A 26,887-nucleotide genomic window follows, 5' to 3' on the forward strand; every position below is an offset into this window, starting at 1 on the left:
AGAGCAATTTTTCAACTTTAGCAAAGGTCTTTATCAAGCTAACACCACATAGAACGTCACACTCCCGCTCTCTCTATAGTAAACCAATTAGTGTTCATAATAACTTACCCCATCCTTCCAGTTGTGATAAGGGACAAGGAGACAGACAATAAAGCATGGCGCCAAAACCAAGCGACAAAATCATCCGTGGAATGATGAAAAAAAACAAACACGTCCACTGATGGTGAAACACAAGAGATACACCATGCCAGTAAAAGTGCTAAAGCGCGAACCACGTAAAGGCGTGTTGACGTCATAATAGTGCAAGGCCTAAAGTCCAAATGCAGCCTTGTAAAAGATAGAAAAGCGCATTCACTACACAAAGCGCAAACACACAGGCAAAATAAATAAAACCGTTTTGAATGAAACCACCAAACTGAACAAGAGACACTTCGCCATGGTAGACAGGAAAGCGCAAGAGCACATGCCCACAGGCAAAACAAAAAATTATAATCTAAATAAAATGAAAATATGGTTTCTACCATGCTAGAAAAAAAGAACGGTGTATCCATGGTAACCATGCTTCACAGCATTAGCTCCTCCCTATCTAAATGATGGAAGAATAAAGAGAGATTAAATGCCAATGCAGACCGATGCATAAGATTAAGTATAAAGTAGAAATAAAGAATGAATCTTAAAGCATAGCCACAGTGGATAAATATGCACATATTAGAACTGTCATGATAACAAACATCAAAATATCATGTCATACAAGAGGGCAATAAGTATCTCATAAAACATGATCTTATCTTCACCAAAATAATATAGAGAATGCAAAGCTAGAATAAAATATAACAGTGTATCAATCATAAAAAATACCACATATAGTGCTAATAAAAATACAGAATGCCAAGTACCACATATCGGATAAACAGCATACCAGTAAATAAAATTTGTAATAAGAAGCCAACTGTAATAAAATATATTCTTAGAAAATAATATAAGGTGGAAAAGGTACTTAAAAATGCCAAACATTCACAGATAAAAATCATACTAATGTGCAAAATGATTTGCGAAACATCAAAAGGTGTGTATGTGCGATATAATTCATAACTTGCATCTAGTGGTAAGTGAATACAAAATCTGAAAAAAAGACTGAATATATTTTAAATATAAAGTGCAATCACAAAGCAGTTCATATATTATTTTAATAATAGACTGATCCTTAACCCCTTAAGGACCAAACTTCTGGAAAAAAGGGAATCATGACATGTCACACATGTCATGTGTCCTTAAGGGGTTAAAGGAAGACCTATAGTTACCAGAACAACTACAGATTAAAGTTTTTCTGGTGCCTACTGCCTGTCCCTGCAGGCTTTTTAATGTAAACACTGCCTTTTCAGACAAAAGACAGTGCTTACATTACTGCCTAGTAACGCCTCAAGTGGCATACTGCGTGGAGGTGCTGAAAGTTCCTCATTGATTCAATGTATCTCAATGAGTAGATACGGATTGGTGCAGCGCAGCGTTTTGCCGAGCAAGAGCTCATTGGAAAGCACTGGATTGGCTGAAACCAAGTATGATGATCTCAGCCAAGGGGACTGGGCGGAGTCAGCCGAGAGGAGACCCGCGCTGTACTTGGGGGAAAAAAAAGTGTAAACTCCACAAGAAACGTGACGGCAACTAGCTTGTGGATAAGGTAAGGGTGTAAAAGAGAACCAGTACCAAAAGTTCACAAGAATAAAATATTAACCCCTTAAGGACCAAACTTCTGGAATAAAAGGGAATCATGACATGTCACACACGTCATGTGTCCTTAAGGGGTTAAAGGTATTCTGTCAGTTTAAAGATAAGTCCTAAAGAGTACTGCTAATGATAAAAAGTTAAAACACTCCTACTCAGATTAATGTCAATAGAATGTCCTTTAGGGTATAGCGTAACCAGTCTTCTGATCCAAAATGCCTCTCGTAGCAGAAATTGTTTTCCATTATCCCCCTTCTTGGGGTTTCTGGAACATGTTCAGTACTCTGAAATTTAAATTGAGAGACGTGTAACGGGCCCAAAACCCATTGGCATCCACCATCTTATAAGAGGGGCCATGGCCACAGCACTCCCTGTGGGCCCCTGCAATAAGTGCAGTTGCATAGCTAAGGTTTAAGCTGGGGCTTACAGCCCTATCCTCAGGTTGAAAGGTTCAGTCTCATGATAGCCAGAGCTGTGAGGCAGGAAATTCTTATCACAAGACACTGTCTGAGTTTAGGTATTATAACAACAATCCATAGTAGACTTCACTCTGATCTCCACAATGCAATGTGAAGGATCATTATTATTTTCTTGATGATTGTGTCTGCATGCCTGAGCAAGTAAGCTAAGGGAGTTTGGAAGGCAAACCATGCCAACATACTTAATATATGCATTTCAGAGAATTACACAGCCAGTGAACTGTAACACAGAGCTTGACAGATCCCACAAGCCTGGAAGCCATTGACCCTAACATTTTTTTTTTTATTTTTTTTTTGCTGGTACCTCACTTTTGCCTATTTTACTAACAATTTTCCTTGGCTCCAAAAACTAAATTCGTAGACTCTAAGTGAAAGTAAAATACAAAAATATGGTCTGCGAGCTAACCAATTTTATAGGAGCCACTAACAGTTTTTATAGTAACCAAAATGGTTGGACAGACTTAGTTTTTTTTGGAGAGGGACTGCATGTACCCCTGCTTCCTATATTTTTATTATAGTGGTGTGTGTGTGTGTGTGTATAGATATAGATAGATAGATAGATAGAGATCTATATATATCTCCTTCAAAAAATACCGGCACTCTAGATGTCCTGATGGAACTGAAACCTGACTTGGATTTGCTTAATTAAAGAAAGATTTGAAAAGTCTAGAGTGCCGGTATTTTTTTCAAGGATATCTATTATGCTGCTGGGCACTGTGTTCTGAACTGAAGCTTGGAGTGCAAGTGTTGAGATTTGTTTGTGTGTGTGTATATGTATATACTGGTTTTTGTTTTTGTTTTTTTTTAGCACAGGCTTAATATGGGCATTTTGTGCATTTGTATCTGCATTTTGTTGCTGCCACCTTAACGCATCTCACCATGACTCTTACATGGTTATTCACTTAAGGAAGAATTTAGTGAATTTCAAATTGTGGTGGGAGAAATATATATTAATCATCCTTCAGTATTCTTTTGAGGAGATTTATTGCTGAATCAAAACATTTTAAGAAGGGAAATAATCTTATCAGTGTTTTACCTCCCCCTCTCCTGCACATCACTATCTGTCCTTGTGTGTCTGTAAAACCAATCAGTAATACAAACAATAGACTCCCATAGAATGTAGACCTGGAGAGCCAAAGGTTATGTATCAGCTTCTGAAAGTAATAATTTAGGTTTCCATGTACTAATTTCCAGACATGTGATAACACTTTTACACTCATCTCTGTGTGAGAGAAGATCTGCAAAGTGTGAGCCCTATTTTATATGATGGGTTTTCTATCGGGGGGGGGGGGGGGGGGGGGGGGGAGGGAGGGGAATCAATGTATGTTCGTGTCTTAAACTGTTCTCCTCTCATGTGTAATATAGTTGGTAGTTGAGGTTACTAGTCACTAGTTACACTTAGTGAAGACTGATACAAATGGAGGAGGGTTTATGCATGGAAAGTAAATGGTAACTTTCACTGGAGAAACAATAAAAAATATGAAAATAAAATAGAAAAAACACACACAATTGTTAGACTTGTATTATGCAAAAATACAGAGCTACTTAAAGAAAATTCTTGCCTTGCATACTCTCACACTTAACAGGGCTTACTTACTAAACTGGGAATTGTGGAACATTGATGTTAGGGGGGGGGGGGGGGGGGGGGGAGGGAGGGGAATCAATGTATGTTCGTGTCTTAAACTGTTCTCCTCTCATGTGTAATATAGTTGGTAGTTGAGGTTACTAGTCACTAGTTACACTTAGTGAAGACTGATACAAATGGAGGAGGGTTTATGCATGGAAAGTAAATGGTAACTTTCACTGGAGAAACAATAAAAAATATGAAAATAAAATAGAAAAAACACACACAATTGTTAGACTTGTATTATGCAAAAATACAGAGCTACTTAAAGAAAATTCTTGCCTTGCATACTCTCACACTTAACGGGGCTTACTTACTAAACTGGGAATTGTGGAACATTGATGTTAGGCCAACCTTTATCAGTGTACCATTTTGGGCTAAAATGAGCAATTTTCACATTTTCAAGAATAGTTAAAAAAATCTGAAGATTCATCGACAATGTTTTAAGAGAATTACCACCTCTACCACCCTACATAACCTATTTTTTTTTTCTCTTCACGTAGGTAACATCATCGGCTCTGGTATATTCGTATCCCCTAAGGGAGTGCTGGAAAATGCAGGTTCTGTGGGGATGGCACTAATTGTGTGGATTGTCACAGGTGTAATCACAGCAATTGGTGCTCTCTGTTATGCCGAGCTTGGGGTCACTATTCCCAAATCTGGAGGAGATTACTCCTATGTGAAGGACATATTTGGAGGACTTGCAGGGTATGTAGGATATTCGTTAATATTTATTTGCTGAAGTCATGGCAAATAAACTGGTTGGCTCACTGAAGCTGGAACTGTATGGGATTGTACCTGCTAAACTGTTGGTTTATTTTTAAGATTACCTTTATTTCCTCATAGGTTCCTAAGGCTATGGATTGCAGTGCTGGTTATCTACCCTACAAACCAGGCAGTCATTGCCCTGACCTTCTCAAACTATGTCCTGCAGCCACTCTTCCCAACCTGCTTTGCACCGGAATCTGGTCTTCGTCTCTTGGCAGCTGTCTGTTTGTGTAAGTAAACCTGAGATTTCTGTCTTGAACCTTGCCAGAGCTGAATTAACTATAATCTTAATAGCTGATTTTTATTTTTTCTTAATGTTTTATATCTTTTTTTTCCCTATAAAACAGTATACCAGTTAGGGATCGACCGATACTGGTTTTTTTTTTTTTTTTTTTTTAGAACCGATAATCTGTGAACTTTCAGGCCGATAACCGATAACTTACTGATACCAATATTCTGTACATTTACCATTTAAAAAAAATAAACTATTTCTACACAAATCTACTGTTAAAGGACCACTATAGGCACCCAGACCACTTTAGCTCAATTAAGTGGTCTGGGTGCCAGGTCCATCTAGGTTTAACCCTGCAGCTGTAAACATAGCTATGTTTGCATTAGGGTTAATCCAGCCTCTAGTGGCTGTCTCATTGACAGCCGCTAGAGGCGCTTCCGCGCTTCTCACTGTGATTTTCACAGTGAGAAGACGCTGCCATCCATAGGGAATCATTAAGAAATGCTTTCGTATGGACTGATTGAATGTGCGTGCGGCTCTTGCCGCGCATGCGCATTTGGTGGATGATGTCGGAAGAGGGAGGAGAGTCCCCAGCGCCGAGGGAGCCCAGCGCTGGAGAAGGGTAATAATTTAACCCCTTCCTCTCCCTTCAGTCCGGCGGGAGTGGGACCCTGAGGTTTGGGGGATCCAAAGACCCTGTTTTTATTTTTTTGCAAATCTTTTTTTATTAAGGTAAATGCACAAAATATACATGCCAGTCAGATTTTTTTTATGATTTCAAGAATATATGTGTGTGTGTAGTGGATGCAGTGAGTGTATTTGATTAGTGAATGCAGTGAGTGTCTGTGTAGTGTGTGTGTGTGTATATATAATGAATGCAGAGTGTGTGTGTTTGTGCAGTGAGTGTTTGTTAGGTATGTTAAGTTTGTAAAATGGGGGGGGTTTAATTTTTTAAAAAATTTTAATTTATGTTTTTGTACCCCTCCCTGCTTCTTACCTGGCCAGGGAGGGAGGATATAGCATTAACTGGTGGTACATTGGCATGGACTGTGCAGAGGGGGCCCAGCAACACTCTTGCTTACCTTCCCAGCAGCTCTCCTGTTTAACTGTCACGGCTTGTGTGCCGCGTGGAGCATTGCCATGGTAACCTGTGGCAACGCTCTGATGGCCGTTGGACAGGAGCTGAAGGGAAGGGAAGTAAGACTAAGAGTGCGCTGGCCCCCCAGGACCCTGATGGTGGCCCTGGTGTGCATTATCGGCAATATCGGTATCTTTATTGGCCGATATTGCTGAAAATACAGCATATCGGCCAATATTATTGGCCAGACCGATAATCGGTCGATCCCTAATGCCTAATCCCTAATAATTTATATTACTCAGTTGTGTGGGTAAAGTGTTCCTGATTTTGGTTCATAGGAATTCTTAATCCCTCTAGATTAAAATTCTACAACACTTTTCACTTAAGTAATAGTACATTTACTCTGATGCTGTTTCCTTTCTAAAATATATGCGCTACACAGGCACAGATTAGTTTGGTTAGTCTTTACAAAGCACTATTACCTCCAGGTTACCAAGGAATATTCAAATACAGCTATCTGAAACCCTTGTCTGATATCCCTTTGCTATTGTTCGTAATCAGCTAAGTGTTTATTGGACCTTGGTTCTGGCCCTGGAATTCATCACTGCAGATGGGGGGAGGAGGTGTTTTGGACTGCACTCGAGGGACATGGTGCCAAGCTGACGGCAAAAGAAGATCCTGCTCAAACTGGTTCCCTGGAAGCTCATAGAATAGGGGGGTGGTGTGGAGGATCTGGATTATGCAAGCACAGCTGGGTCTGAAATGTCATTATTCAGACAGCCTGATTACTAAGGCTGAGTCAGCAAGAATGGAGCAAGAGGAGAAAATAATAGACTTATCCAGTGTTTATGTGGGACCCAGAGGCGTTTGAGGTTTGAGTTGCCAGGAGAGACTAGCGTTTGTTTTTCAAGTACATACAATACCTGGAGCCATTTCACTAAACTGCGGTTTAATATTTAACAAATGCATTTTTTTTTTTTAAATACAGATATTTTATTGCTCATTAAAATAATTATTCAAGACACTCAGCAGTATGAAAGTAAAGTAGCTTATTGTCTGGCAGGGGGCTAAATACAGTTTCTCTCTGTATTAATCGGTGTTCAACAATGCTCACAGACTTTACTTGTTCCTGATTTCTCTTTCTCCTTCAGACCTCCTTGTACGGCAGGGTTACTGATAATTGGAATGCCGGTATTAGTATGTAACAAAAGGTTACTGCAGGACAAGTCACTGTAGCCATTGATTCAAATTATGTATTCCACTAAATGATAGTGTGGCAGTGGAGCCTGCAGGCATATAGTCTGGAGTGCTGTATCCACATGGTTTGATAGTGTTAAGAATAGCAGCAATAATACTTAACATTTGACTCTGACAGGAGAACAGCTCAGTGTTTACAGGTGTGGAAACTGTACTGCTTGTTTTAGGTTAGCAGAGAATAAAGTTCTTCAGCCCTGGTGTTAAAGAAGTAGAATGATAAACTGTGCATTTGACATTTTTCCCATCTTATTCCCCTGAAGACCCAGCTTAGCAGATTTATTTTTAAATTATTAAATGCATTGTTTCCCTACAGTCTTTTTCTGACATTCGATCAGATCTTTAAATTGCATTATGTCATGTTATATGTTGTCTTTTTAGCTTGGCTGTTTTCTCCTCTCCCCCATCACTGGTTATTTCTGGTTTTCTTTCCCACGTGATCGATTCTACCCTCCCCTCCCATCTGTCTTCTAGTATTCTTGAGCTTGAAAACAAGCTCCTTACGCTGGCAGGATGCCTTTATCAGCACTAGGATATTTTTCATGTACACGAATATAACCTCCAAATATTGATCTAGGGGAAATGACGACCGTGTACCTCATCTGGGAATTATCATTGCCGAGAGGAATATAAGAGAGAAATAGAGAGGGAGAGTCTGTGTGTTAAGAGGAGCGATGGCAGCGGTTTAGTGATGTACAGAAACACTGACAAAGACTTGTTTTCTCTTTCTCTTCATAACTGGATCTGTTTTATTGTAAAAAAAAAACATGAACCTGTAGTGGAAAGTTGTGTCCTTGCATGTAAGGATTAACTGCAATAAAGAAAGTTAATTTAATAATTCCATCCCACATACAGAAGTAATTTGCTACTTCTCCCACTTTGAGGTTACATAGTTATATAGGCTGAAAAATTGACAGCACCTTGTTGCCTAGTTTGTCTATATCAATTCCCAAATTCTTCTCATTTGTGTTATCCCTAATTCACTACAATTTACGGTGTAAGTTGCTTGTGTATTCTTCACCCCAAAGTGCATAACTTTGCATTTATCTATATTAAATTGCATCTGCCTTTCAAATATCCTGTCCACTAAACTAGCTAAATCCTTCGTCAACAAAGAAATATCCTGCTTGCATTGTATTACCTTACCAAGTTTTGTGTCAGCTGTAAACACCAACACGTGACTTTAAATGCCTATTTAAAGATAATTTATAAATATATTTAATTAAAAAAGTTATTGTTTCTCTACTCAAATAAAAACCTGCCATCTAAATGTAATTATAGACATATGATTTGTTAGCAACATCACCACGCTTGCGTTATATTTTATATTAAAGAGAGACAGCTGTGATGGCAGCTTTAGTAAATTGGTATATTAATTTTCCATTATTTGTATGTGTCAATTGCGAGTCATTCGGAGTATGCTAATAGCATACCATTTATGTAATCTGTATGTTGTAAAGAAATTCACCTTTCATTTTCCTTTGTTTGTACCACAAACTCACCACCTTTGCATTAAATATTGTACTATGCAGTAAAGGACCTCTAATTTGTTCCACGGCCACTGTACAAGACATATAAGTCTGTAATAGACTGTGATGCTCTCTCTGCAGTGGGTGAAAATCTGTTTAGTAATTGCAATGTAGGCCTCGATTTAATAGGCTTTACAAATAATTGCAATATTGTTGGAATATCCACGAAAATCCCAAAGACTTTAAATAGTGACTTTTGTAGATAAATCACTGGGAAAGTTTTTCTAAAAGTATTGAATCATTTGGAAAGCTTATTAAATGGAAGGCAATAGTGTCATTATAGTATAACAGCTAGCAGTGAGTTTGTAGGGTGGGTTGGTGGCGGTTTCTGACCACTGTTTATCAACCCTGAGCACCCCTACACACACCCTGCCTCTATGTGTGCGTTATCGCTGCCTGACTGATCTTCTTCTATTCCTTATGCATATATTCCTTATCAATGAACAGGATGATGGGCAGGTTCCATTATCATATTTTTACAGGAACGGATACTGGGTGTTGGCAGAGAAGGGCTGATGGTTTCACCTCACTCCCCCCAGTCTTCCTGTCGCATGCATAAACTTGCTGTTTAGGAGTATTCGTGCTGTATTGGTAGGCAAATTACTTTATGGCGTGCTTTTCGTGCCTAGACTTGGGGATCAGGAAATAGTACCAGATATGCCTTAAACAATGGGATACGTGGGAAACCTACTGTTACTGCTAGACAACTTTTCCAAGATTTATATGCCAGTCCTTGAGAAATGTAATCCAACGGCAACTTGTAAACATGTTCCAATATTGTGATGTGGAACTACGCGTACCAAGGAAACACATGGCTTGTTTCTGCTTTTTCATTTGGTGATAGCTTCACTTTAAGCACATTGTCCCACTTTTTTGTTTGTTTGGGGATTTGTTTGCACCAGGGTCTACAAATCTACTTCAACATGCTTGATGTTCTTGTTTTGCATTGGATACTCTGCTTGCATAACACTAGTATGCTTTCATGCCCAGGTTATAGGCGTGTGCAGGGAGCGTGATGTGGTTGCCTGGGCACACCCTAATGCAGGGCCAAATGACCATTTATGCCCCCTGGCTATGTCTGTATGAGCACTATTGTGTGAGTTGGGATTAGCTTATTATGTTTTTGTAGCAAACATCTGTAAGCACCTAGTTAACCTTAGAGCAAACATGTGCATTTTGTACCTCTTTTCTAAATTTGTATTTTTGAAGCAAATTTTAGATTTAGATTAGTAATTTTCTCTGGGTGCACAAAATAATGCAATGTGCTGTGCGCACTTATGCCCGAGTTTATTACATACGGTGGAACAACCAGCAACCAAAACTGTTAACACTGTTGTGAGCTCTATAATTTGCACCGAGGTCAATACAATCTGTGGTGTCTTTAGGTAATAACAGTAGCTTGCACGGTTTATTGCACGTGGTGCTGTCTATAAAATAGGATGAGCCTTAGTTTGGTTCTTGCAGGGTATACAAAAATAAGAGCTGATTGATCTGGTTGATACCAACATGTTATAAAGCATGTAATGGCATGTTGTGGTTTTTTTTTTTTTTTCTTTAATAGTGCTGCTGACTTGGGTGAACTGTGCCAGTGTGCGATGGGCCACACGTGTGCAAGACATTTTTACTGCAGGAAAACTGCTAGCTCTGGGATTGATCATCATCATGGGAATAGTCCAGATCTGCAAAGGTAAATGCCAATGTGTCTGTAGGTCCTCCAGAGTTTACTGTTAATCACATGGACATTTCATTGAAGTGTGCTGTTTTATAAATGCAAAATGTTTATTACTAATAAAATCGCTAGTTACCCTGCTGATATTGCTGCAATATCATGCAATAATGCCAGACTTACGCTTTAAGTCTGGCATTAGTCAGCCCTCAAGAACCTCACCCTATCAATTTACTGCCATTTGACCACACAGTCTTGTTATGTGAAAAGTTTAGTCATGTTTACTTGTCTGTTGCAGAACGGGAACATATTCTTCCTCAGCCGTAAAGGAACCCTCCAAATCCCTAAAGCACTTTAGCATGTTAAAATTCTTAAGGGTTTTACAGTATATCCATTTTATCTCAATTTATAAAATTAATTTAATGGGAAATCGGCACATTTATAAAGCCCCTTTTGTAAGACCTCCTGCTGTCAACCAGACCATTGGGAGAGTTTTCTTTCTCACTAGTTTTAACTCACTTAAAGCAGAATTGAGGACTTCTTGTTGAGAGGAAATGGTTTGAGTGCTTCTCTAGTTGAGTTATCACAGCATTTGCCATGCTTGCACCCTGTGTTCCTATTGTTTGTCTATGTGAAGGATTAAATTGACTGGGAGATCAACACTGGCAGAGCTGTGACCAGAACATAGTCTCTCTCTTTTTTTTTTTTTTTTTTTTAAAGATACATTTGGGGGCTCTAAATCTAAATTTAAAAATGAACACTTCAATGTGGAGTGTTCTTTTATTTTTAGTGACTTACTATTTCCCCATCTGTGTTTACTTCACTGTGAACTATGAGAAACATGCAAAGCAAATGTCAATAGAGTTATTGTAAAATAGACTGAATGATTTCAAATGTAAGGCCACAGTAGCAAACCTGGAAGCATAGCCAACAAAGAATTGTTCCAGTTTGGCTATTTTGAGCTTAAAGGACCACTATAGGCACCCAGACCACTTCAGCTTAATGAAGTGGTCTGGGTGCCAAGTCCAGCTAGGTTTAACCCTTTTTGCTGTAAACATAGCAGTTTAAGAGAAACTGCTATGTTTACATTAGGGTTAATCCAGCCTCTAGTTGCTGACTCACTGACAGCCATTAGAGGCACTTCCGTGTGTCTCACTGTGATCTTCAGTGAGAAGACGCCAGCGTCCATAGGAAAGCATTGAGAATGCTTTCCTATGGACTGGCAGAGTGCGCGCGCGGCTCTTGCTGCGCATGCGCATTCAGCCAGGGACATCAGAAGAGGGAGGAGAGTCCCAGCGCCGAGGGAGCCCGGCGCTGGAAAAAAGGTAAGGGATTAACCCCTTCCTCCCCCTTCAGCGCCACGGGAGTGGGACCCTAAGGGTGGGGGCACCCTCAGGGCATTAGAGTTCCAGGAAAACCAGTATGTTTTCCTGGCACTATAGTGGTCCTTTAAATTTGAATTAACTTTGAAGATTAAAGTAAATTACGTAAACTGTTCACAAGTTAAAGGAAAAAAAACTTGCATGGGATCTGTATTCTGGAGATTTGCACTAAGGCGGGATGTTAAACATAGAAGTGTTGGAGTATGCTATTGTATCTTGAACCACCGTATGGTATTATTGCTTGCGTGTACCTAATAAACAGTATAGACAGAGTGGTCCTAGTTAACATTACCCTGATATAAGTCAAAGGTACCTGTGGGAATATAAATAAGAAATTACATGAAAACTGAGGTGTAAACCATGAATAAACGGTCCTAACCTGACCAACTTATGTACTACAATAGCCCATTGATATATCATACAGACTGTATAGATTGGGAAAGTGGTAGGAAAACAAGTGAGATGTGGAGCAGGGGAGAACTTTGCTGATTCATGACTTTTTGTTGTACTTAAGTTGTATGTGGTTTTAATGACTTTTTTATTTTGTTGTTTTCTCTTCTAAGGGGAGTATTTCTGGCTTGAGCCCAAAAATGCATTTGAGAATTTTCAAGAACCAGATATTGGTTTAATTGCCCTGGCGTTTCTACAGGGATCCTTTGCATACGGTGGCTGGAACTTCCTGAACTATGTCACAGAGGAACTAGTCAATCCCTACCAGTAAGTGAGGCAACAATGGAAGAGCAGATCTTGATTCTGGATAGCTAGGTTCACATTTCACACAATGTGTAAACTCTATTACCCTCGATTACCCTTACTTACATACATTGATAATGAAATCATTCACTTAGCTCCTGATCAGAGTCAGTATCTTGATCTTCTGTGCAAAGCATAAAATCACTGTATATACCAACTTATGTGAGAAAGAGAGGGAGGAGACCGCGCCTTAAATATATAGAAGTAGATGAATATACAAGAAAAGTATACATACACAATATTGGAAGTAGTGATCCTCTTACACAATATGACCTCAGAGATGAAAAGGAACATACAAAGAATAATAGTGCAATATGTTTAGTACAATAAGTATATAGATGAATAATAGTTTTCCACTCACATATCCCAGAGCTAACCTAGAGCTCTGCCGTTAGTGCGCCTGGACGGAATAATCCCCGTCTAAGGATATATATGAGGTAGTGGTGGTCCCAATCATCTCGGATGGAGTAATATGTGGAGAGACCGGAGAATCCGGATAGTGCAATATATATTTATAAAATAAAGTGTGAATAAAATGATATGAAATCAGTACTCACATTTTACTAGAGCAGAACGTGCTCTAGTTTCTTTAGCGTAGGTGGTATAGTCCCCACCAAGGAACAGGATGGTAACCAGGATGGAAGAAATAAAATTCAAATGTGTGTGTATATATACAAAGAATTTATTTAAACAAAAATAGGATAAAATAGATAAAAGTGCTATAAAAAGTCTTTCAAAGTCCACTTTGAAATACTTTTTATAGCACTTTTATCTATTTTATCCTATTTTTGTTTAAATAAATTCTTTGTATATATACATTTGAATTTTATTTCTTCCATCCTGTTCCTTGGTGAGGACTATACCACCTACGCTAAAGAAACTAGAGCAAGTTCTGCTCTAGTAAATGTGAGTACTGATTTTATATCATTTTATTCTATATATTTAAGGCGCGGTCTCCTCCCTCTCTTTCTCACATCACTTTTTTACAAGGTTGGGGTTCCTTGTATTGGTTACTGCAGCCTATTATTCCACACAGTGAGCGCCTAATTCATCCATCTTTTTTGTATATACCAACTTATATTTGCTGACTTGACTTTTATTTTGCATTATTAAGCCAGGTTTTTAACCCTTTCAGGACCGCTGATGGTTCAGGACCGTCAGCGGTAAAACATGCGTTTGGACCGCTGACGGTCCTGAACCGTCATAACGGTCTGGGGCTACTTACCTGATCGCCGTCGGTCCCACGGCGGCGATCAGTGCTCCACCCGGTCCAGGGGGGTTGCCTGTCTGCCCGGGCAGTCCCCCCTCGGCAGATCAGGACCCTGCGGCCATGTGATCACTCGATCACATGACCGCAATAGGTGTCTGTGTATCTGCCTGCAGGGGGACTGTCTGTGCTGACAGGCAGTCTCCCTGCAAGTGAAAAATCCAAAAAATAAAGTTAAAAAAAAAAGTGTAAAATCAGTGTAAAAAAAAAATAATAATAATATGTGTATATATATATATATATGATATATACATGTATTATATCTATATATAATATATGTATATGTATCATATATATGTCATATTAAGTGTATTTTTATATTTATATATACGTATATTAATATAAAAATACACTTATATTTAAATTACACACGAATATATACAATATATATAATTGCTATATATATGGTGTATATATATATTATTATAAAATACAAATAATATGTTAATAAAAATAAATAACAAAAAATAAAAATAATTTTTAATAATTATAAAAAAATATTTATATATGCAATTTTATTCTAACAGTATTTTGATATATATATATATATATATATATATTTATATCAAAATATACTTAGAATGTAATGATATATATATATGTATAAATAAATAAATAAAAACAATACGAAATATACATATGTCCATATACATAATTACATAAATAATTTCATAAATATACACGTAGACGTCAAATATATAAATATGTATATATATTAAAATTCTACATGTGTATTTATGTAATATTTTTACCTAATTAAGTAATTTTAATGATTGCAATTTGAGGGACCTGCCTGCCAACCCAGGCCGAAAGTCCAGATAATTTAATTTGCTAGCACTGTGTTTAACCCTGTAACTTTCTATGACACCCTAAAACCTGTACATGGGGGTACTGTTTTACTCGGGAGACTTCGCTGAACACAAATATAAGTGTTTCAAAACAGTAAAACATATCACAGCGATGATATTGTCAGTGAAAGTGAAGTTTTTTGCATTTTTCACACACAAACAGCACTTTCACTGAGGATATTATTGCTGTGATACATTTTACTGTTCTGATACACTAATATTTGTGTTCAGCGAAGTCTCCTGAGTATAACAGTACCCCACATGTAGAGGTTTTATAGTGTTTGTGAAAGTTACAGGGTCAAATATAAGGCTTGATTTTACTTTTTTTTTAATTGAAATTTGTCGGATTGGTTAGGTTGCCTTTGAGAGCGTATGGTAGCCAAGGAATGAGAATTAGCCCCATGATGGCATACCATTTGCAAAAGAAGACAACCCAAGGTATTGCAAATGGGGTATGTTCAGCCTTTTTTAGTAGCCACTTAGTCACAAACACCGGCCAAAGTTAGCGTTTTTTGCATTTTTAACACACAAACAAATATAAATGCTAACTTTGGCCAGTGTTTGTGACTAAGTGGCTACTAAAAAAAACTGGACATACCCAATTTTGAATACCCTGGGTTGTCTACTTTAAAAAAATATGTACATGTGGGGTGTGTTTCAGGGATTTATGACAGATAACGGTGTTACAAGGTCACTATTGATACATTTAAAATATATATATATTGAAACAGCAATTTCCTACTTGTATTTATAGGCCTATAACTTGCAAAAAAAAGCAATAAAGCATGTAAACACTGGGTGTTTTTAAACTCGGGACAAAATTTTGAATCTATTTAGCAGTTTTTTTCATTAGCTTTTGTAGATAAGTAAAAGATTTTTCAAGTAAAAGTCCAAAAACATGTTTTTTTTTTTTTAATTTTTCACCATATTTTATTATTTTTTTTAAATACAATATTGGACATAATACAAATAATGGTATGTAAAGAAAGCCCCTTTTGTCCTGAAAAAAACAATATATAACTTGTATGGGAACCGTAAATGAGAGAGCGGAAAATTACAGCTAAACACAAACACCACAAAAGTGTTAAAACTGCTCTGGTCCTTAACGTACAAACATCACAAAAACAGGCCGGTCCTGAAGGGGTTAAACGCTACATGGAGGTTTTGGTTTAATATTGTTATGCACAACTAGAGAGCACATGGAATCTGAATTTTAGGCAATCAAAAGCTAGTTATTGCCCGTATTAACCATATTATTCTAAAGTTATGTTTGTTAACTGTTCTCTTTCTTCCTACAGAAATCTCCCACGTGCCATATTTATATCTATCCCACTTGTCACTTTTGTGTACGTTTTTGCAAATATTGCCTATGTGACAGCCATGTCCCCTCAGGAGTTACTGGCTTCCAATGCCGTAGCTGTGGTGAGTACACACTGGTATATCTCATAGTGTGTTGGGTTACTCTCTGACCTATGATCCAACATATTTCTACATTTTTATTCACTCAGACCATTGTTTTGTCTCATATTTATTTTTTAACAAATCTATTTTCAATTTTCACCACCTCCTCTCTCTTTTGTTAGACATTTGGTGAGAAGTTGCTAGGTGTGATGGCCTGGATCATGCCAATATCTGTGGCTCTCTCAACGTTTGGGGGAGTCAATGGTTCTCTCTTTACCTCTTCCAGGTTAGTGTCAGGTGATCGCTAGCATGTGTTTGTGCAAGCATTATAACACTATGGGTGTTGCAGGCTTGATGAGTGCTGTAACTTGCTCCTCTGATTATTCTTCAGGTTATTCTTTGCTGGAGCTCGAGAGGGTCATCTTCCCAGTGTGCTGGCGATGATTCACATTAAGCGCTGTACTCCAATTCCAGCTCTGCTCTTTACGGTAAAGTATTATCGAATTTCGTTTACTTCATTTTCCTCACTCCCAACTTCTAGTTTTTTGGTTTCCTATACTTTGTACTCACCATCTTTTCTTGTCTCCGCAGTGCCTCTCCACATTGTTGATGTTGGTGACCAGTGATATGTACACTCTAATTAATTACGTCGGCTTCATAAATTATTTGTTTTATGGTGTGACAGTTGCTGGACAGATTGTCCTACGATGGAAGAAGCCAGACATCTCTCGGCCTATCAAGGTGGGGGCGATAATTATGCATTGATATAGTATCAGTGTCATATGAAAGGTGATCACAAGAAGGGCACAGTGATCTAAAGAAGTAAAGAAACAAATCTATTGAAACAAATATATTTTAGAAGCCATTTTCCTTTAAGTAGGGTCTAAGTTCCCTGCACTGGTTTCCTGGAAGTGATTTAATTGTAAAACGATTCACTGATTGTGATACATGTTGATGATATTACAGCCCTTGTCTTATCCGGCAAAGTTAAACAACTTAAATTATTACATTTTACTGTATACTGTCTGCAAAAGCAAAATCTGATTTGCAAATTTCCTGAGAGAATGGAAGCATTTGCGAAAACATTTGAAACAGGAGAGAAAGTAAAGCTTTTAATGTTGACTCTGCACACTCACTAATAAGCTCTTTCTTTGTCCATAGGTTAACCTAATCTTTCCAGTAATCTACCTCCTATTCTGGGCCTTCCTGCTTGTCTTTAGTCTTTGGTCTGAGCCTGTGGTATGCGGAATCGGCTTGGCCATCATGCTCACTGGGGTTCCTGTCTATTTCTTGGGAGTCCACTGGCAGAACAAGCCACAGTGCTTCAATAACTTTGTTGGTAAGTGTTATATCCTCATACTGATACATACATATCATAGATACATAGACCTGTCCTGTATAAGCCAACACAGTAGTTGGTTTAAAGATGGTTGTATGTATTTATTGTTTACTAACTAATGAGGATAAAGTCCCAAATTGGAACTAAACCTCAGTGAATAATCACCAATATATTATAATTCCTCTTGGTAATAAACAAATTTCCTTTATTGCTAAATATATAAAGCCACACGACACACAAAACACATACATATAATGTGAAGTGAAAAATATGAAATAAAGTAAAATTAAAACAGAAGGAACCAATTGGCCAGCAAATAAGAGTAATATGATTACAACCTGTCTAAGGTAATCACTTAGAGCTCATATTTAATCATGCAAATTTACAGTCTGAATTGGAAGATCAAAAATATACTAAGTGTACCTGTTGTCAAAGTTACATTATAACTGAGCTAACTCTTACTTGAATTTTAAATGAAGTAAATGCTGGAAGTATCAGGCTGAATTTAGAGTGTGTGTGTGTGTGTGTGTATATATATATATATATATATATATATATATATATATATATTTATATATTTCTAATACTTATTACATTTATATCTGGAATTTTATATCAAATTTGTATTAAGTGGATACAATTATAGCCATTCCTCATCAGGGGATAGAGAGAGAGATCTCAAAACAGTCGATATAGATATAGATATAGATATATATATATATATATATATATATATATATATATATATAGATTATATAGATTATATATATATATATATATATATATATATCGATCTATATCGACTGTTTTGAGATCTCTCTCTCTCTCTCTCTATCCCCTGATGAGGAATGGCTATAATTGTATCCACTTAATACAAATTTGATATAAATGTAATAAGTATTAGAAGTTTATTCAACACTTAGATTATAAGAGGTACCTGTAGCAACTGGTTGCAGTGAATTCCAAACAATTGAAGAAATTAAATACGCTCACAATAACCGGAGTACTAGCAGCCAGATTGAATTTATAATCAGTGATTTTTTTTTTGTTGCTACAATTAAGGGGCCAAACTGTGTTCTGCGCCCTTTCATTATTTTAGTCACAGCCATTATCTAGAGATATCAAAAAACAATAGGGAAGTGAAAGGGCAGTTACATTTGTAAACAGGGTAGATCACTAGGTAAATAGTTAGAAGTAAAGAAATTCCGGGATTAATATCAGAGAGGATAATTATGAACTGAATCTCACTATACCTCACTCGACATTCTCCCTCCCAGCCTTAAAGGACCACCATAGGCACCCAGACCACTTCAGCTCAATGAAGTGGTCTGGGTTCCAGGTCCATCTAGGGTTAACCCTGCAGCTGTAAACATAGCAGCTTCAGAGAAACTGCTATGTTTACATTAGGGTTAATCCAGCCTCTAGTGGCTGTCTCATTGACAGGCGCTTCTCTCTGATTTTCACAGTGAGAAGACGCTGACGTCCATAGGAAAGCATTGAGAAATGCTTTCCTATGGACTGATTGAATGTGCGCGCGCGCTTGCCGCGCATGGGCATTCGGCGGGTGACGTCAGAAGAGGGAGGAGAGTCCCCAGCGCCAAGGGAGCCCGGTGCTGGAGAAAGGTAAGAATTTAACCCCTTCCTCCCCCAAATGAATGGCCACGAATACATGGGTTTCCTCAGAATAAAACCAGGCAGGGAAATCATCAACACCATGCCGGATTTTAAAAGGAGTAGAGCCCGCCCTCGGATGATGTCTTCTGGGGCCCGTCATAGAGTAGTGCCCGCCCATATCTGAAAGCACCTACTCTAGTTCAGAACTTACAACTGGGGCGTGTACATCAAGTCATCCCCGACGTCATTGTAAGTCACCCCCCCGGTAGATTAACCTGACAGTGTCCCACCTACCCATGTTTAAGAAAAATAGGCAGCATTAATGTAGACGTACACCTACCCTTCATACAATGCTAGAGTGCCGATCTCACTGTTTTGAACAGAATGCAGTTGATTATGCAGCACATAGGACAGAGAGGGTGGCATACTTAATGCAATATTCCCATTACATGTAGCGGCTGTGTACCGATCCCAGAGTGAAATAAAGACCAGGAAAGAGTTTCATGATAAGGTATCATATTTGTCTCCCCTGAATGCTAAGATACTACTGCTACAGATTAATTTTCCAAAAACCATTTAATTGGATAAACTATCAACAAGCAAAATTCTCTCTTCACAGGAAGGTAGATTCCCCATTGCACTCAACCATATATTAGACATATATTATGTCAAACAGGATATATATGTGCAGCTAGTATGTAGATAGCATCATCATTCTAAATAGAATGAATCAGACTAGAGGATATCTTAAATCACACAAATGGGTAATTATCCCTTATATTAATATAATAAAAAATGGGATATCTCAACTAAATGGCATATCCCTATTTCTGATTGAAACCAACAGTTCAGAATATATATTGATGATATCCACGAATACATTTTTTAAGAATCTCATTCATGACACACTGTTAAAGTTAACAATATCAACTGCAGTAAAGGGTTTTTGATAATGTATTTAATCCAGTGTTCCTGTGGGTGAGTTAAATGAGAAACAGAAGTAATCCCATGTGTTCTTATATTCCTTTTATTTTTTTACATTATTTATATTGTAGACAACCTTTAGAGGTGGAGTTAACCTTGAAAGGTAATTATTGCAGTTTCTTAAAAACGTCAATAATTACTTTTGCAGGCTTAAGGGACCTGGGGCAGTGCACCCAGACCACTTCAATGAACTGAAGTGATCTGGATGCCTTTAGTGTCCTTTTAAGTGAAAGCAGACGCACGGTGAGAAATGTAGAGAATGGAAACAGCCTTGGGAGACAAGGCTTCCTGCTCCCGTCACCGTGCTTTCGGTGTTCACAGCCACGGGGCAGCCAGGATACCAGGTACTAGGCTTCCCCTCTCCTCTGGTGCTAGGGCAGGTAAGCGGTGGAGAGGTGCCCAGCAGATGAATGGCAGCACTAAGGGCTGGCTAAGGAGCTCCTCTCCCAGCACCAGACAGCAGCAGGTCAGCCCACCAGGAAACCTCTTCTTGTGTGCCCATGGCAGATTTGAACCCCAAGCAAATACCTTATTCACCTAATGGTAGTGCCTGTACCTGAAGCTCTCTCTTTTTCTGTTGGTATTTATTGTTGATGTCTACTTAACATATGTGCCTTGATGATATGTTTCAATCTCAGATGCAATGACACGTGCTGGCCAGAAACTCTGTGTGGTGGTCTACCCCCAAATGGACAGTAAAGATGAAGATGTAAGCGAGGAAACCAAGGAACAGAGTACTCCAATCTATAAGCCAGGTTCTGGAGCAGGAGATGGAGCTCATGCCTGATTTCTAAATTCCCCTCTACACTGATCACTTCACTCCATGTCTGCTGCCCCTGTATACCTTGAGAGTATATACCTGTTGACAGGACTACAGTACAGCTCTACCACGATAGATGGAATTTAGTGTGTATGTGCACTTGTGTGTATGTGAGTCTTTGTATGCGTGTCAGTATTCCTTTGTGCACCAATGCAGTGCTGGTTATCAACATTGTATTTTCCAGTTTCCATAGCCCTCAGGTAATTTTGGGGTACCAGGGTAGTCACTTGCTTTGAAGTCAGTGCTGTGTAATTGTGTCACAGAATCTGTGTGTCTTTGGAACTCTGCTGTATACTGGGGTTGTTTTATCTCCCAATATGTGGTGTCATTATTTGATGTAATGGCTCCCCCTGGTGGCAAACAAAGAAAAGCTGCAGGTTAAATAGACTTTTTGATGAGCAGCCTGTGTTGTATGTGGGTTTACACCTATCCACTCTGTCGCAGTCTGAGCTGCTTGTTGTGCCATCTCTACCTGTGGATTCATGATTTGACCAACAATCTGATCTTTATACATATTACCCTTAGCTATCCAGATTTGCACTGCTAGAGGAAGACGTCTGCCTGACAATCATGAGACCTGCACAGGACTGACCTTTCTCCTCTGCTACTGCCTGCACATGGAAGATAATAGAACTTCCATGTGTATATCTTGCTGCTCAATTGTAATAATGGCGCACTCCACTGTGGTCTCAGGTCTTTATCCAACGGACTCTCACAGGACTTTTGGGTTCTCAATCCTTACTCCAAAACTGCGGTTACCTATTGTCCATCTAGAAGACCTGTGTCATATGTTCACACTCCGAGAATTGTGGGTAATTACCCACCTATTTGTGGTTTTTTTTTTTATTCTTCATTTCAGAATTCTCCACGTTTTTATATATATTTTTTATTTAGAATCTCATTTCTGAATGTAATAAACTGGATCTTGTGCCTTTTTGTTGAGGTTAGTGTGTGTATATAATCATGTCTTAAGAGTTTGTAACACAAGGTAGGGGTATGCTGCCTTAGAAGAGATGTGAGTAATATGTAGTCATTGATTAGGATACTGTGTTCTCCACTACTGCATCTTAAAGGAACAATATATTGGTTTATGATAGCCCTTAATTTTATATTAGCGTTAATTCATTGTCATTGCACATTTATCATAGCAGCAAAAAAAACAAAAACTTTATTTTTTGGTTTGACCTTTCATTTAGTAAGAGCTTTGTTCAGATTTAGAGCATTTACTTTTAAATACGTTCTCACTATTTCTTATAGAGCTGCTACACAATCATTAAAAAGCTAAATCAGGGTAAATACAGTGCATCTTATTTATATGAAGGCAGGGAGTGAATGATGTCCAGTTTTGTGCAATGTGTGCTAGAAACTGGCATTAATTTCCATGTAACATACTAAATACATTTTACAGTAATATATAAAAATGATTGGATTAGAAATATAACAACCCTAATGCACTGGTCTTGTTGTAGATTGCATTGTGGGTATTCATAGACAAACCAAGGATTAATAACGATCATGAACTTTATTAATCTCTTTCTTTGGGATTGTTCCAATATTCTTCATGCACGTTTTTTGGATTTAATGTACAGCAAGCAGAAAACAATTGTTGGTTGAGATACATTTTTGCTTGTTAGAAGAAGTATCGTGCAACTGCGCTGGGACAGTATCTACACGTTCTCTTCTTTTTATGGATCTGACCCCATGGCATTTCTTCTCAGATGTCCTCATCTGGCTGATAGGGAGTCCAGTAGCTCATACTAAAACCTGAACCTCACAAGTGGCATTTGATGATGGATTCACACAAAGATGGAAATATGTGACACTATATTAAATAACTTTTTTCTTTTTTTTTTTTTAAATGCAAGATGCTTGTACCAGTACTGTTTTGACAACAAAACACAACCAGTGAAATAGTCAACAGCTTTAAAATGCATACGGTTGTATCATTTTCTTCCATGAAAGTTACCAAAAGACTTCTCACCTTACAGTGCCCGACGCAGTGCAGTTATATATAAAAAAATAAATATATGTATGACTTATTAACTGAGGACCATCCTTGCTGTCACCTGATAAATTAAATTAGTCCATATGTGTGATATATGAGGTACAATCAATGAAAAAAAAATGATGTTCTTTCAGATTAATTGATGCTTCTATGGAATAATATTACACATATACACCAGTAAGATAATGAGAAATCCTGAAAAACGAAATACAATAAATTTGTTCTTATAAAATATACAATGTATGTATAGAAACTTCTTGGTCCTAAAAGGGGTGGATGAGTCCAGAGCAATTACATTTATAATTTCTTAAAAGGAAATAGTTTGATATTTTTTTTTTGTCAATCTGTATTTTTATTGAGGCATATTAGATGGGATACAGAATATAAAGAGGGAAATGTGCATTTAGTATACAGTAGAGGGTTCAATAACAATGGTGTCTAACATTTCCATAGTACTCGTACCTCTTTTTTTTTTTTTTTTTTTTTTAAATATTATGAATTAACGTTGCTCTTGCAATCAGGTTTGGTCAATATGTAGTTCCAGTCGCTTAGCATAGACTAGTTGTATGGGATTAAGTGCTTAAGCTACGCATAAGATTAATGTGCAAGTTCAATATTGCCCTGTCATATGGATTTAACTTAAAGAGTAGGAACACGCTAAATCAGTGTGCGTTTAGCTGTGTGCAAAGTTACAAGTTCCAATTGCTTACTGGCACAATTTTCAGTTAGCAGGCTTAATAAACGTATAAGTAGGTTATCGCTTAAAAGTAACATGCTAGAACTTTTGCACATATATATATTTTTTTTTATTCTTTATTTTTGTTGAGGCATGTGATTATAGGGGTACAGAAAAAAGAGAGGGAGACTTTCAAGGGTTGTACAGGATAGGGTCGTCACAACATATTGTCTAAGTCTCCTGTGATTATCAACCTCATTTTATATATATATATATATATATATATAGTAACATGCTATAGCCAAATACTGTAATCTCTCGCTTCAGTACAGTTATCTCTCGCTTCAGTACAGTTATCTCTCGCTTCAGTACAGTTATCTCTCGCTTCAGTACAGTTATCTCTCGCTTCAGCACTGCTATCTCTCGCTTTAGCACTGCTATCTCTCGCTTTAGCACTGCTATCTCTCGCTTTAATCTTGTTGCTTCGTTAAGCAGACTTAGATAAGTGTATGTGGAATACGTATGAGAGGTTGGATTATAAAGAACTGCACATTTTTCTTGCTATTTTTTGTCGTTTGGTACAAGCAGTAAACATTTTTCATGTAATACCTGTAGTATAACCGTCTTGTTGCGCGTTTGGTTTAAGTAATCTTCTAGTGCTTCTCCTTAACTTCACAGCAGATTATTTCACTTTTAACAAATAGAGATCATGTTTGCTCTATGCTATGCTTTATAGCCACTATGCCTGCTAAGACTTAACTAAGTTACATGCTATATCATGCTAGTGTATATTTAGCAGGCTAAGGGCATCAAGTAAAAAAGTGACATCTAAAATATAATCCTGACAGATTAGGACAATGGGAGAAGCAGGCTAATTTAAAATAGATGAAACAAATAAACAAAAAGCATGAGCATTACACTTTATACATCATAGAACGCTGTGCAAAGTCATGTGAGGGGTGCATATCAGGCGATACCCGATCCATGGTGTCTCTATGAGGGAGTCCCAGCGTGCGAGTGAGTGGGGTCTATAAGCTGATCTGCCGACCTGTCTGCTGCTCGCTGTGTGGGGTTGGTGCCTCGATGGTGTGGTCATTTCAGCCGATGCCCCGCTTATCAGGGGTGTTGTAACTGGAGAGGGTGACTGACTGGGAGCCACTTTAGCCGTCAGCGTGTGCGGCAGGTCAGTCTCTTGGGTATGAGGTCTCAGGAGTGTTGGGAGGCTTCCCTGTGGGGACACTGCTGTAGATCCTGGTGGCAGTCGCCGCCAGCGGCCTCGGTTATCCGGCGTGTGCGGCTAGTGCTCCGGGAGGCTTTCCACTGTGGCCCTCGGCCCAGGTGGGCCCATTGCGGTATCGGTGTCATCCGATGTGCGCTCTGGGGGGGCCCGCTCTTTCTCGCTCCCCCTCCGCCTCCACACCCCCTTATCCTGCAGGCGTGATATGGGCATAAGGCTTGTCGCGGGGGCTGCTGCAGGGCTCCGCCGTGAGATAGAGTCCAAACTTACTGGTGCGTTGCTTGGTGTCGGCGGAGTTTCCCGCTCAGGAGAGGTGGCTGTCGGCCATCTTGGAGTACATCGCTCCAATCTCGATGTGTAGCAGGGCCTGGTTGAAGGCTCTGCGGCATGCTGCGGTGGGGACCGGGATGACCCCCCCCGGTCCAGAGGGGGGGGGTGGCAGAGCGCCGGTCGGAGAACCGGGCGAGCGGCCGTCTCACCCAGGCTCAAGCTCACAGGCCTCAGGCCCTTGTCGGGTTACTGTGGCGCCGCTGGGGTTCTTGTTCGGTGTCCCCGAAATCACCGTCGCCTGAGTGGTGCTTTGGTCACAATTCCAGGTCGGTGTTGACTTTTGGTCCGCAGTTAGCACCGTTTTCCAAGTTCAGAAGCCGGAGCTCAGACAAAACGTGTCTGATCCGACCGGCGGTCAGGCCCCGCCCCCTTGAAAATATTTTTAAAGTAAGAGAAATAACATGTCGGTCGAATGAATAAGCAAACATGCGTCTGGATAATCGTACAAACAATATGCTAATAACATTGATAGAAAATAAACTATGCTAGGCCTATTGATTATCGCGCTAAAGGCATCAACATGGAGAATATGTATGCATGTATAAATAATGCATAATACGGCAGATTTTAAAACCCCTGGCAGCGGTTATGAACAAAAAGGTAAACGTTACTAGTGTGTTTAGGAAAGTCCAGGTATGGTTTAAGCATTGCAGCCCCACTGTGTGTGAGGCCTATTCAGCTGCATCTCTCCTACAGATCGGTCATCCAATCCCTATACGCAGCTGGGTGTAGCAGTGGCGGATCCAGAGCCTGATCTCGGGAGGGGCACTTGTAGATTATTTAAAAAAAATAATCCTAGCACAATAACCACTACAGCTCAGTGTAGTAGTTATGGTGCCAGTAGTGCCAGGATCCCACCCCGGAGTAAGTAGTCATACCGTTTAAGAACAGTTTGACAACTTACCTGGGGTCTGCTGGGATATAGGGCATAGGAGAAGTGGTGTGTGTTAGGGGTGAAGTGTGTGTGAAAGGTGCAGTGTGTGTGTGAGCGGTGAAGTGAGTGTGAGTGCGTAAGGGTGGCAGTGTGTGTGTTAGGGGGCAGTGTGTGTATGGGGGCACTGTATGTCTGTGTGGGGCAGTGTGTGTATGGGGGGCACTGTATGTATGTGTGGGGCAGTGTGTGTATGGGGGGCACTGTGTGTATGGGGGGGTCGTGTGTGTGTGTTTGGGGCAATGTGTGTATGGGGGGGCAGCAGGGTGTGTAGGGCACTGTGTGTGTATAGGTGTGCAGTGTGTGCGGGGCAGTATGTGTGTGGGGCAGTGTGTATGGGGACAGTGTTTGTGGGACAGTGTTGTATGGGGACAGTGTTTGTGGGACAGTGTTTGTGGGGCAGTGTGTGTATGGAGGCAGTGTTTGTGGGGCAGTGTGTGTATGGGGACAGTGTGTGAATGGGGACAGTGTGTATATGGGGACGGTGTGTATATGGGGACAGTGTGTATATGGGGGCAGTGTTTGTGTGTATGGGGGCAGTGTTTGTGTGTGTATGGGGGCAGTGTGTGTGTGTGTGGGGTCAGTGTGTGTAGTGTGTGTATGGGGTCAGTGTGTGTATGGGGTCAGTGTGTGTAGTGTGTGTATGGGGTCAGTGTGTGTAGTGTGTGTATGGGGTCAGTGTGTGTAGTGTGTGTATGGGGTCAGTGTGTGTATGGGGTCAGTGTGTGTAGTGTGTGTATGGGGTCAGTGTGTGCATGGGGTCAGTGTGTGTAGTGTGTGTATGGGGTCAGTGTGTGTAGTGTGTGTATGGGGTCAGTGTGTGCATGGGGTCAGTGTGTGCATGGGGTCAGTGTGTGTATGGGGTCAGTGTGTATGGGGGGAGGGGAGGAGGGAAGGGAGGCTTTTTAATTAAAAAAATAAAATAAAATAAAAAAAATGTATTTAATA

The 26,887-nt window shown here is 39.3% G+C and overlaps 1 protein-coding gene across 3 annotated transcripts in view; it reads left to right on the plus strand.

The window, feature by feature from the left end:
• Positions 1–22,803, plus strand: part of SLC7A8 (solute carrier family 7 member 8) — a 36,843-nt gene extending 14,040 nt beyond the window's left edge. For all 3 annotated transcript variants that reach the window (XM_063454899.1, XM_063454901.1, XM_063454900.1), the window contains exons 3-12: positions 4,329–4,533; positions 4,672–4,823; positions 10,248–10,373; positions 12,298–12,451; positions 15,901–16,024; positions 16,186–16,289; positions 16,395–16,491; positions 16,595–16,744; positions 17,165–17,342; positions 20,579–22,803. In XM_063454899.1, the coding sequence (XP_063310969.1) occupies positions 4,329–4,533; positions 4,672–4,823; positions 10,248–10,373; positions 12,298–12,451; positions 15,901–16,024; positions 16,186–16,289; positions 16,395–16,491; positions 16,595–16,744; positions 17,165–17,342; positions 20,579–20,727 (1,439 nt within the window). In that variant the 3' untranslated portion in view covers positions 20,728–22,803. The remainder of the gene's footprint in view (positions 1–4,328; positions 4,534–4,671; positions 4,824–10,247; positions 10,374–12,297; positions 12,452–15,900; positions 16,025–16,185; positions 16,290–16,394; positions 16,492–16,594; positions 16,745–17,164; positions 17,343–20,578) is intronic.
• The last annotated feature ends 4,084 nt before the right edge of the window (positions 22,804–26,887 follow it).

Source organism: Pelobates fuscus, chromosome 5, assembly GCF_036172605.1.
Source record: "Pelobates fuscus isolate aPelFus1 chromosome 5, aPelFus1.pri, whole genome shotgun sequence".
Classification (NCBI taxonomy): Eukaryota; Metazoa; Chordata; class Amphibia; order Anura; family Pelobatidae; genus Pelobates; species Pelobates fuscus.